Below are 13,585 nucleotides of genomic sequence, written 5' to 3' on the forward strand. Positions count from 1 at the left end.
CAGGAAATATAATCACCAGACTGATTTTCCAAGTCCTCGTAAGCAATGTGGATTCGAATCTACTTGCGGGTGCTGAGGCCGACGTGAGCAGGACTGAATGATCGCGAGAAATGAAAAGGATACTCTGTTTCTGGATACACCGAACCTTTGGTGCAACCCGAATCCCTTTCTACAGTTTTGTTACACTTGATCCAATCTTCGTAGCCTTTGATCTGGTAGGTTTTAGCACGGTAAGTGTGTACATCCGGTCATTCAAGCTGAAGAGGAGTCAAGGTGTATTCTGCTCATGCGAAAGTAGACACAACACATTTCAGGTACCATGTGGCAATCGTCCATTTATATTGTCGCACTATGGTACAACTCTTTTAGGACAATGCCCTCGCCTAGATTGCATTCCGTCTACATTCATGAAGAGTTTCCCTGCTCGCTTCCAGATGTCAAGTCAGATAGTTTGCGGCACACTGAGGCGAAATCTTCTGGTACTGTCGCACTGATTTTCTGGACAGCATACTTCAGCCGGTATTACTAATCATGCACTGACAGTGTACCAGAAGATCACAGGTTTCAGTAGTGAGTAACGAAGCGGCACTCGCCGATATAAGACAGTTTGTCTGGTTTGCACACTCATCTATATACATTGATTCCAGCTGTTGTGATTCTTTATTACCCGATGGCGGAGAAATAAAAAGTGTAAACATCTATGCATTATAACCTCCTCTCCTATGGGGGGTGTCGTTGAGATTGAAAAGTGCAAACACGTTGCAGCTACTAATCAGAGGAGCTTCAACCAAAAACATAGCGAACAGAATGTCGCTTCCTAATATCCTGTCTACAGTAATGTACGTTCTAATTCGTTAAGGTATAATTAAGAGAGCTTATAATATACTGACAAAAAAACCACAGTACCAACCTTTTCGGCCTCTGTTGCAACCTGAGTCTGTCGATGAATAGTATTGCTGTTTCGAGGCCGAAGATCAATTGTGCCGTCGTCAAACATTCCGAAAACACTTGAACTAGCGGTCGCATTTCCTCGTAGTCTATTATCGACAGGCTCTACCGGGCACTGAGTTCTATCGTCCGCATATAATGGAGAACCGGGATTGGCCATCCGGGTGCGTTCGTTTGGTATGGGTGAACCGGATCTCACAAAGCTCGAACCTGATGTCACCTCTTCAGATCCCTCGGTACCGCTCTGCAGTGCTACAGGATTGCTCCGTTGATTCTGAGTGGGTCGATCTGTTCGGCATTGTCTGCGATCCTGTGGAAAACAGCAATGAAATAAACCAGTGATCTCTGCATTTGGCCACAGGACTTTAGAGCATTATTCTGATTTAAAAAACAGTAAATGAAAGCGGGAGAAATTTCGGTGTGGTCAAAGCTTAGTGTAACTTGACTTGATTGGCTAATCTGATGGCTTCCTCAGACAACCTGGCCAAGAGCACTAATTCTCTTGCATTACCCATCACTCATGTTTAAGGAAGACGCGGTGTGCTCCAAATGATATGCCGAGTGTTCAGTCAGTGAATCACCATTCCGGAGAACTCCGTATGTGCTTCTCTTAAGTGACCCTCGTCGCCTTCCAAATATATATATATATATATATATGCGCAAAATAAAACCCAACTTTTAAGAAGGTTTAACGGTATAAAATCATCACTTCGACTGCTGTATCACAACCTCATACGACATTCAGGTCAATTTCATACCGAAACTGGAAAGGAAAACAAACCCTACGCCAGGGTACGTGTCCCAAGGGACTACGGTATTAGATGTTAGGATAGAAGCAATGATGAGAAAATCGTATTCGTTGTTTTGGAGCCAAAACCGACGGCGTCTCTGACCAAAAGTATTTAGAATTCCCTGACCTCCAGGTGGAAATGTTATCAGAAACGACAGAATTCTAGCTACTGATTCTCGAACTGTATGCGGTTCAACATTGGATTTGTGCCACTCAAGAACAGTTACTTATGATTCTACCGTCCTCGGAACTCATATCGCCTTAGTGTTCTTGCAAGCTGTGACAAATCATCCATTTACTTTATCCACCTCTCTTGCCAGCAGAGAAAACCTTATCGAATTTGACTTCTGGTTTCCCTTTGGAACTCGATGAAGGAAATTTTCTGTCCGTAACAAGTCCTTTGGATTGAGTCTCATTCGATTAACATCATTTTAACCCACAGAATCTGTTCACTTTGATGTTTCAGAAAAGTTTGGAAAACTATCAGTGGATTTACTGCAGTGCAAAGTTAATTCGGTCGACCTAGAATAACGGGATAACAACTTTTGTAAATAAGGTTCTTCCACACCATAGACTAGAACAATAAGGGTGCGGGTGGTTTACTTCCATTGGAGCAGTATCCACCATGATATGTTTGTTTTTACGAGGGGCGAAACCCGCTAGGTCAGAAAACGAATCGGTAATGGTGAAAAGAAAACACTAAAGTCCTATGTCTTCCGAATACGTTTTGTAATTCTAATTTCGCAGCAAAAGTAACCCGGAAATAAGGTTAGATGAGCTCGCAACAACCTCTCTCAACGTATAAGAGAGTTGATTCTGTTGGTACGAATAAGTGTTGCAGTGAGGAGCCCGGTAGGCTCCAATGAAGCAAGTGACTGTCGGCACGCTCAACCAGCTTAACAGCTGCCTTGCAGTGACAAGTTCGACAAACAGTCCCGTAAATAATGAATCCACCGGAGTCCATAACATCCGTAACATCGCAAACGAACGAACACTCTCTCGAAGGAGAAGTGGCCCACGATGAGTGGTTCACTTTATTGAGCTTCAGAATTTAAAACTGTATTAACTGATGACCCCAAAATGGACATGTCTCCATTATGCAATCACGAAACTTAATTGGGCCAAAAAATATTAGGTGCATTCGTTATTGGGGTTTTATATGTACAGAGAGAGTGTGGTGAGGCCTCCAAAGGTCTTCCTGTGAAGGTGTCCGTTAATGAGGTTCACTGTCACCATTCTTGTTCATCTTCGTCACTGATGAAATAATGAGGCGAACGTTGAAAGGCCTTAAAAGCCCCGGGGTACAAACCATTGCTATTGAGAACCGTACGCAGACGACATCATCTTCATCTTTGAGGGTGAAGACGATGCACACGACCGGTTAACCAACACGACCACCATCATACCATCTTTCGGTATGCGCTTTGCTCCTTCAGATTGCGAAGTCATTCTTCAGACAGTACAGTCTCTGAACATGCCCCTTACAATTCAAGGAGAAGCATTGGAGGTTGTGGAGAATCCTATATACTTCGGTAGTTGTATTAGCTCTTATGGATGAAGTCTTTGATAAAGTTAGTGCACCAATCTCGAAAGCCCGAAGCAGATTTGCCAATTTGCGCCACTTGTGACCTCCAATATCACTAGGTCTCATGGATCGCGTGTATCAGGCTATGATCAGGGCTGTATTGTTGTATGGTTGCGATACATGGTTTCTGCGAGCAGAGGAAGTGAGGCTTTTGCACGTTTTTGATCAATAATTTCTTAGAATAGTCGCCGGTGTCTGATACCGTTAATAAACTCTTAACGAGGTTAACAGAAGATGGGTATATGGTTATGCAGTCTCTGAAAACATCCAGAACCGTAAACTGCAGTGTATCGGGCATTTGCTACGTATATGCAAGTTTTGTTCTCCGTTCCCCCCTCAGAATTGGAAAAACCACGAGGTGGACAACGTATGACTTGGCAGATTGGTGTGGAAGAAACGACCGAGAATTCCTGACTTGTTAGTGCAGCTTGTCTTCCATGATGGGGCACCTGTGCCCCCTCCTGTGCTTGGCTGGAGGGGTTGCAAGAAATGGTGGATGATCGATATAGGTGGTGTTCGTGATGTTAGTAGCTGAATGAGATCTTGGGTAGGTAGGCATCTCAGAATGCTCGCGATAGGTCACCAATTAATCCCATCGCTTACCCAATCTGTTTTCCTCCTTTCACTATTAGCCTTTAAATACAGCTAGACAGACTGCGGTTGTACGGCAGTAAAGTACTACTGTCCTCACTGACGCTAAGGTTGTGATGGTTATGGTGATAATGTTGGTGATGATAATGGTCGGCAGGAGTCTTTTTTGGACATCAATGTACGTAACAGGACTGTTGGCAGGCTCGTTGTACATGCTTGTGCACTCAGCGGTGCTCGCAAACTGAGAGTCTTATGTGAGTAAACCTCCGAGGCACCCCGGATTAAACGGTTCTGTTTATGAACACTTCCAGTCGTCTAACTACTAACCCAATGGCAGTGGTTGGCCTGAAAGCAGACAGGCATCTACTGCTCCCTGCGTAGGCGATGGGATAGTTTTCACGTGATGCTAATTTTTAACTTACAGGTCACACGGCTGCGCAACAGGGAGGATTCACAGTTAACCACTGACTTCGGTATTCGTAATCACATGTGTAGCGATTTTAGAGTTCAGCCAAAAATAGTACCAGTTTTCGGCTACTTTCATAACGTTAGCTGGCGCTTTGTTGTGACTGGCATATCTATGCACCGTGGAGCCTTACGATCGTCCGGTTAAGTTTTCACTCCCAAACTGTATGGAGTTCTTTATGTCAGCCAGAAAGATCACAGTAAATTGTAAAGTACGTGATTCTACCTATAATGAATTTATTCCAAGTTTTCTCAACGCAAAGCTTTGTCTGATAGGGGCAAGAGTAACGTGATCAAAACAAGCGATGTTGGAAACTCATGACTCACTCCATTTTGGACACAGAAACTCGGCGATACCTGAAAACAACACGACAAGAAAATGAGGGCGAGAGTGAACGATGGAACACCTACAGGCGCATTATTTACGGGTACGGAGGTAGTAGTTCGTTCACGGATAGCCCGAACTGGTGCATTTCTGGAAGATGCACAAGAACGATTCCGGTTGCGTTCTAGTCGCTTCAACCCTGTCCGCACGCCAGCCCGGCACTTTGGACAGGTGCTAGATTCGTTGAACCAAGCATCAATGCATTTTTTATGGAAAGCATGACCACAAGGTAGATGACGCAGTTGGTCTTTGTTACGGTACTCAGCTACGGGAGGAGAAGAAAAGAATGCCCATACGTGACGTTTGAAAATAAAATCAAAAGAAGTGTGGCTTCTCTGTGTATACATAGGTGCATACTGAAGAATGTTGCTGAGGGTTGTCGCCACTAAGAGACTAGACCTTGGTGTGACAATTTGTGTACCTCCACGACCTATTGAGCTACACTAGGGGTGTCCCTGCGACATTTGGGGAGTCCCTTATACCAAGGTGATCAGTGACTAGAGGTTTGACGAACACGGTCTCCTGGTCCTCCAAGCTTGAAGTTGGAAAATGTATGGCGATTTGTTATGTCAAAATTGAAATGTACTTGTATTTCCCGCCAAACACCTCTGCCTTGCTGTCAAGATTTTGAGCCAACGGTTTAGGTTGATGACTTTAATCGTCCTCCTGTCTAGGTGTGGGCGCGCTGGCAGTGTCCCATCCCATGTACAACCATGAATTTCACACACGGAAATTAGCTGACGCCACATCAGCCGTCGCGTGGTGCCATAAGCCAGGTCAGTTTCCTCGCTGCATATAGCAGGGCGAATAAGTGAAAACAGGCTACTGTTGACACCTCCCTTCTTTCTCTCCTTAATTTTCCTCCCCCCTCTCCCCACCCAATCAATAATCCTCTCCTTGTAAGTTCATCGGTAAGGACTGATGACTTCATTCGTCATGTATCGGTTTTGGCAGAAACCTCTGCGCATCAACCGGCGCTGATATTCTCAGGCATCTCGAAATCAATATTCACGCCCCGAGGCCCAGGCTTCCTGACCACCTTCATTGTCCGCAAGCAGGACAATAAGCTGCTCTTGCTCTCACACCGGACTCGCTTGACACTGATGTGTGCTGTGTATCGGAAACAAATTCAAGGTACAATCACTGGTTGAGATATCCGCCCCATCACTCTCCATTTGCTTCCGGCTGCACACCTCTGCTGATTCGGAGTCTGCTGCGACAGGGGTTGCTATTGTCCTTAGTAGAAGGGGAAAGGAACCTCGCTTGACTGGATACCTATTGATAGTCGCCTCTGCGCGGTCCGTCTGATAACGTGTGTGAAAGGGTTTCACAAGCAACAGGGTAATCAATGTCTGTTTGTCTTGTCCGGTTAGGTCCCAACTAACCATAGCTTTGGAACCATCAAAGACAAGTTTTATAATGCAACGAACGCCCTGTTGCGGCGAGCTAAAAGTTCCGATACCGCTGTGGTTGCCGGAGATCTGAGAGCGCAAGTGAGTAAGCTTAGTACATCTGAGACTCAATTAGGTGGTCGACGTGGTTCGAGCTTGGTATGTACGAACAGTGGTGAATGATTGCTTCAGCTGTATGCTGAACGCAGACTGTTATTATGCGGTAAATACTTCCAAAATAGCCGAAGTCGTCTGGTCACATAGTGCCTCCAAAGGCGTGCCGGATACGCACCCAAATTGATCACATTGCCATCAGTTACCGATGACGCGAAGCAATAGCTGACTGCCACACATTTGTGGATTCCGACCACACGGTCGTCCGGAGTTAATTCTTCCTCCGTTTACCAAGGACACGTAATGTGCAGACAAATCGCCTGGCAACTGAGAGACTGGCAGATCCGGATGTTAGATGAATTTACCAGATTCATCTTCTAGAATCTCTTCCAAATGCTCCACCATGATATCTGAATTCATACTGAGACGAAATCGTCACATCTGCGTACGGTGTTCGGAGTTTTGCCTGCGGTACGGCGCTACTGGGCCCACCCAAGCACTATACTACTATCATTTATTTTTGAAGAGCATGGTCACATACATAAAAAGTGAATGCAAGCGAAGAGTGCGAATATGAAAGAAAAGAGAGAAACGTCTCACTCGAATTCATGCCACCAACAGTTCCAGTCAGATGAGATGAATCCCAACGTGTGTAAAAGTTTTGAATGAAAACACGCGCCTAAAGACCAACAACCGAAGAAAGGACAATGTTGAATGCTCTCCAAGGCGCGGTAGGCGCTAGCACAGTTAAGACTCGAACGTCAGGCACAAAGTGTCCGTCATACAGGGTCTGGTTTGAGAACGAACAGTAGTACTGTTTAAATCTCGGGAAAATATTCCAGCACGTCCTGAACATAACCTGACCAGATGAATTACTAGACGCCAAGTAGAAGTGGGCGTACGAGCCGACCGTGAACTATGGTGGACACGAAATGCCAAGAAAATGGAAGAGGCCAGAAAGCCGGGGATGCCCGAAGATTATTTTAGTCTATTGGTGTGATCGGCTCCCGGAAGCCACCTGTGAGCGAAACCATCAAGGATCAAAACGGAGCGTTCATCTTGAATAAAGATAAAACACCACGAAATTTGGGCCGAATACTACGAACAACAGCTATCGTGGCCACTAGCTGCCGGTCATCTAGAGCCCATAGTTGACCCTGATGGTGAACTGTAGGCCCCTACGGCCTGGGAGGTTTATGACTACAAATGTTCTCTCAAGGACCACTAAGATTCCGAATCGGATGTCCTCCCACTCTCATTGTTTGGAGATAGGTGTGAAGTCTTCAGTTCGCGCCTGTCACACAGGTATGCGAAGTTACACACCACCTGAGACGTAAGTGTTTTCGCGTGATGTATTCTGACTGGATTTTTTAACATCAGTGCATTTAAAGAGTAGAAGCCAAATCCTTCAAAAAGGTAAAGTTATTTAAGGACATTAAAGTACCCAGTGCAAAATACACTACGTCGCTACCTCTAATGCGTAATATTATCTGGATTGTGACAGTCATTTGCACCGCAAGAATGACGAAACTAACCAAATAAGACCAACTGGAACGTTACTACAGGTGGCCTTTGTTCAGCGAGAATATTGCATTTTGTTGCTGTCTTAGGGTAACACACTATCTTGGCTCAAGCCGCCTAAGTATCACCTCCTCTGAAAATACTTATTCTCTCAGGTACTAGATCTTAAAGACGTGGTCATAGAAAAAGACAAAGATGAATTATGCCTACCTCTAGAGATATTGTCTCGTTCAGTAGTTATTTTTCGGTAAAACCACGAGTTCCATGTTACCTAGTGGAGGGTGAGTGTAGTATCAAAATCATGGAGGAAAGTGACTGTAACACACAATTGAAAACGAGGAAAGTTGGTAATTGTTTTTTAGGCCTGTGGTTCAGGGCCTTCAGGCAAAACAAAAACAGCCCAAAGCCAGTGTCTCTAACCACAGCCAAACAGTACTGAATTGATTTTTCATTACCTTGATATTATCTAGTCTTAGTACTGGTAACTGAGCGTTATTACTGTCGCTGTCCTTCAATTGCTCCATCTGCTTTGGTTTTTGTCTGTTTTGATATGTACCTACGGAGGAGATGGAGGGGGAATACTGATCTCAAAGGTATTCGCTCTTGCGGTTCTAACTAGGTGAATGACATTTTAGACTATCGCCACAAATACTTACTAACAAGCAAGTAAACAATTATTAAAAAAGCCTTCCCGTTCCACTATGGATTACCTGCCGCATCAATCTGTATGTAAGCAAAGTGGAATAGACAGGTCAAGGAAAACAGAAAGGCTAAAACATAATTCAGGTTGGTTCGAGCAATGAGAATTGCGACCCACTCAGACAAATTTCACATTCGGGATGCCCTCTTGTCGGGGTTGACTGAAGCGGTTGAATCTCGACAACAGTTGGTGTTTTAGATACTGGATCGAGGTATGCGGAGCCCGGCGAACAAACGTTGCTCGTGTTCCTCCCAACAGGAACAACGGGAGAGGATTCAGTACTGGAGAGAAAGGAGGTATTTCCACTTGATTCTTCCCGGCTGCTATTCACGGCGGCCTTGCGAACTCGGTAGACAGAAAGCGGGAGTTTAGCCAACTCATCTTTGGTCAGTCTACCCGAGGGTTCAGCGCGTGAAGCGGGTTGAACGGGTGCAGGGACAAGTGACCGACGGGTGTTTGAATCATACCACTGAAGCCGTGTTCGGTCAATTTGAACTCTGTCATTATTGCTGTGCCTGGATTGAAAAAACATGGCAGTATAGTGAGTGATAATGCGTTTTCTGGATGATCTCCACTGGTGTTATGGCAAATTAAAGGATCTTCAAACTTGACAACTGTACATAGTAGACAATTCCAGATAAAAGTCTCATTAGTTTCACTAGTAATACTTCCGAAACAACGCTTTTGCATTACAGCTCACCAAGAATGCCCCGATGCGTCTAGCTAAAAATGTCCATTTTGAATATGCTTTTTAAACCTTATTCAGGTACTCCACGACGCTCGGTTAGATAGACTATTTCAAAAAAGAAATCAGCGATGAACGGAACAGACATTTGAAACACTCTTTGATAAAAAATAAGACAGTTTGACATTGGGAAAGTATACATAATCTTATCATATTGAAATTTGTAGTTATAGCCGCAACAACACCCTGTATGAGTTGTCAAAAACTCTGCCATTTCCACTTACGTGGATCGGCGTCTTTTGTGGATACGATGACCAGTTTCGAACTTTTCGGGTAGTAGAAGTCTACCACCAAAAGCTCTTGTCATTTTGGTGGGTAACTATTCTGGAGCTTAGCCAGAAGATTCGCGACTGAACACAGAATCTGGTTCATTCTTCGCTTTGAGGGGAGGCGCCGAATGTTATCAGGATATAGGCATTTGTGTGAAGGCTAAATGGCTCATTCTGAGCTGCCTTCAATTTACGGGATATCAACTTGCCAATTTTCTTTGCCTTAAATATTCCAAACTAAGTTCGACGTTCTAACGAAGCTAATTAATCACATATGACACCTAACAGCCACATGCCGAACATAAGTTCTTTTTCACCAGTACGTTGATACAGCAATCAACATACTCTAGTTCAGCTGGAACATTATTTCAGTGCACAGCTGCTATTCCACCCAGAGGAATCACGAAAGCTGAGACACTGCCAGATTGCCCAGATTTAACAGTAGTAGTCGAGATTTCAAGGTTTATTTCGAACAACGAACCTTCTGGTGAGTAAGCTTGTGCCTCAAACAGAGTTACCCCGACCTCACACTCTAGACTTAGGGTTGCTCTATCGTCCGACTCTCTCAACCCATGCTTCTAAAATTTTGAAGGGAAATAACCACTTGGTTCGCCGGTACATAAAACGAAGGGGCCAAATGAGCTACACAACATCGTTTTTCTAGCCGTTTACTAACGGCCTGTTCGCTTAAATTGTAAAAGCAAATATGTGGACAAAAATGATGGAACTCAAACATAAGATTCAGTATATTCGTGGTTTTATTCAAGCATTATTATTAATTAGACTACTGTCAAAGGCTCTTTCTGTGATATTCTAGGTGCCTCTTTACAATGGGCCACGAATATCATTACTTCTGGTAACACGGACGTCCAGGTAAGTTGAATTAGCGCTGCTGAGACTAAACTGAGTGGTCATGTTAGACTGGGGACTACGGAGATCGTCTGCTACAGATTTCTGCTGATCACAGACTGTTTCCTCACAGTTCGCATTTCCGGACCAACATGAACTATGTGACCACCAACTCAACCGCTCCGAACCCTAATAGACCATAATGCACTCAGTCACCGATGGCGGGGGTCGATCACGTCCTGCTGCTCCTACGTCAGTTCAAATCATACAATTTTTCGTTGCTACTTTTCATTAGACTTTTCAGGCCTACGCAAAACGCACAAATTCATTGTAATGAAAAGCCTGTAGACCTCAAAACTAAGCTGGTGTATCACAATCTGCCCCTCCAAAGCCTACAATCTGATCCGGTGTAAGATAGTAACACCCACTGGGGCAACATATACAAAGCTGCATGCGATGTCAAGAATTTTACCTGCGGCACAACCCAGACGGCCTCTTCCAAGTGTTGGATCTCTCATAAGACCGTAGGTTTGCTGAAGGATCGGTGACAAGCGCGGGAGCTGAACTACTCGCGTTCTGTTGGGTTCATTCACATGGACGAAAACAGGTACACGACAAAAACCTGAACACACTTGGAAAACCGAACTGCTTTAGTTATTATTACCCATGTGACGTTGGTATATAAATGTCCATCTCGGGCGAACTTTCTTTAAAAAGCATTTTGAAACAAAAAACAACACAATTTCTGGGGTGCCATTGATAGGCGTACGTAGTATGTCACAACCACCTTGGCCTCTTTGGTAATATTTGCCCTCAGAGCTACCCCGATTCATTGGCAAGTGCTCTATCATGCGTTGATTTGGTGGATTGTCTGGTAATTCAGCCAAATAATTTTCGCTATGCGACAGAGACGCTGGTGATCACACAGATTAAGACGCTCCAAATTCCTCCGAACAAATGGGCCAAGTTTCGCATCCACAAAATAAGGCTGTTCCTACCGTTGTGCTGAGGATTTTCTTTGGGTTGTAAGTGACGTTTTCATTGAACGTATGTGCAGGAACATACCCTTACACTTTGTGAGTGTAAAATGCATGCCCAAAAACGGTATAACTTTGGTCAGTTCATCCAAAAACAACTACACCCGTTTGTCAGTCCCCTAGCCATTGTTCCGTATCCGTGTCTCCTAGATCGACAAGTTCTTCATTAGTAGCCACTGGAACACAAGAGTTTTGGAGACTTGACAGTGTTCGTCTCACTATCTTACCGATCATAAAATTGAACAAAAATGAAGTGAAAATCTGTGACGGGCACCACTTTGTGTATGCATGCCTTTGAACAGCTCCCCATACAGTCCGACACACTTGAGCCTGAAAATACCAATAACTTATATTGACAAACTTCCGGGTCATTCCTTGTTCAGCAAGCGTGTTTAAGAGAACAGACCGAACATACCACAGGGTCAAACGCAACCTGGAAATCAAGCAATACCAAACTTGTACATCGTTTATATGTAACGGCATTGTTCCAGCACAGGATGGCATGTGAAGATTTGGTGAACGCAACCCGTCCCAGGCTGGAATCCTGCTTGCTACTATCCAATCAGTTTCGTGATTCACCATAAGGCAACGAAGGAGAAATGACGTCAAGAGTCTAGTTAAGATCGGGTCAAGCAAATCCCCTCACCGCACACATTACAAACTCTTCTTTCAGAAGGTCACTACTACCAATTTTCTGGAATGGTATATTTTCCCCTAATGGAGATGAACAGATCAGAGGAGCGCTGACTAAGGACTTCACCCACATCGTTTCAGAAGAGTTTGGTAAACAATCGGTGGTTTCTATTTGGGCAACGTTTCGCTTTTGAGACAAGCTTCACCAGGCCAAGTGATCAGGTCACCAAATTGGCCAAGTCATAAGACAGACGGGGAACCAATCAGTAAGTCCTCTTCAGATTATCACACTAGATCAGTGTTGAGTGTTAATTAATGGCTCTTGTCGGCTAGTGTGGTTGCCAAAATCTTGAATTGATGGGTTGGAGGAGTTTCAAATTAGTTCCGATCGCTTCTTTCCTTAATCTTCCACTTCAGGGTGGTTCAACTGATGATTCACCTCGGATGCCACTGGTAGATTTTCCTTCGTCTTCTTCGCCATGTGAATGCTGCGACAATTTAGTTGGGGGGAGGGGAGGTGGATAAGGTTAAGTGGAACCCAGATGATGACTACTCTTCCCTCTGATAATCGCACACCAACCCGTGTTAGCTCGAGTGACCCAAGACCGTTCTCCACACGCTTGCCAGTTCCACGCCATATGTTCTGTTTACACTAGGACGCTTGGCGATTTCTATCGCCACGGCTATCAGTCTCTGTGACGTGGATCGTAGTCCTCAACATGTTCTAAGTCTTTTTGTAATGCACAACTCATAAGGTTGCTGAAAACTCCTCGACAGCCCACGACCGATTTCGCCCTTCTCGGGGCTCATCAGGTAGGCGCAGTTCCCGAGTTTCCGTCAACCTTATGTTCTACTTGAAACCAAATTGTACGAAATTAACGAATACACACTCATTTGAAAACTAATTTGGTTTTTCGAGACTCATCTGGAACCCAGCTGAATCTCTCGGTTTTGACGTTTCCATTTTGTGTCCCGTGTCCAGTGCGTGTTCCGCAATGGCCGAAACTTTCAGTAACGCTTGATATTCGTCTGCGCTTCTCAGAGGCCTGTTTATCTTTCTACTATGCTCTCCGATTCAGATGTGTAGTTCCCTTGCTGTTTGTCCTATGTAGACCCTGGTGCAGTCGTTACACTTAATTTTGTAGACACAGTCCCTGGTTGTCTGAGTTGCTATTTTATGTTGTCTGGTATACTGTTAGACTGTCCAAAGCTATAGTGGAGGAGGATGAGTAGGGCCCTCAGTCAAGCCGGCGAGCTGAACCACCTCCTCGTGGTGCCGACCGGGTAGCCTGGACGTCTATCTGGGTGAGCTAAGAGTTCAGCAACTCCAGACAGGGCCAACCACCCCGTTTGGTTTCAGTGTGCTGGTTACTTGTGGTTCGGACTTATACTCGTACATTCGGTAGTTACGATACCTACCACTATTCTAGTTATCACATTTGGCGTCGCGATCCGGAATTTTTTTCTCTTCTCTCATGTACTATACCAGTCAAAGTTTCCAGTGGTAACTTTGTTGATTGTAATTTTCTTGTATCGAATTCTGGTCCTTCAATAATTGGTCT

General features: G+C 44.6%; 1 protein-coding gene across 1 annotated transcript in view; it reads right to left on the reverse strand.

Moving 5' to 3' along the window:
- The window catches only part of T265_05436 (hypothetical protein), a gene marked incomplete at both ends in the record, with an annotated part of 41,540 nt that overhangs the window by 801 nt on the left and 27,154 nt on the right, over positions 1–13,585 (reverse strand). The window contains 3 exons of the mRNA XM_009170443.1: positions 911–1,258; positions 4,707–5,029; positions 8,608–9,005. Of these exons, the coding sequence (XP_009168707.1) occupies positions 911–1,258; positions 4,707–5,029; positions 8,608–9,005 (1,069 nt within the window). The remainder of the gene's footprint in view (positions 1–910; positions 1,259–4,706; positions 5,030–8,607; positions 9,006–13,585) is intronic.

The sequence above is a fragment of the Opisthorchis viverrini genome (assembly GCF_000715545.1).
Source record: "Opisthorchis viverrini unplaced genomic scaffold opera_v5_103, whole genome shotgun sequence".
Classification (NCBI taxonomy): domain Eukaryota; kingdom Metazoa; phylum Platyhelminthes; class Trematoda; order Opisthorchiida; family Opisthorchiidae; genus Opisthorchis; species Opisthorchis viverrini.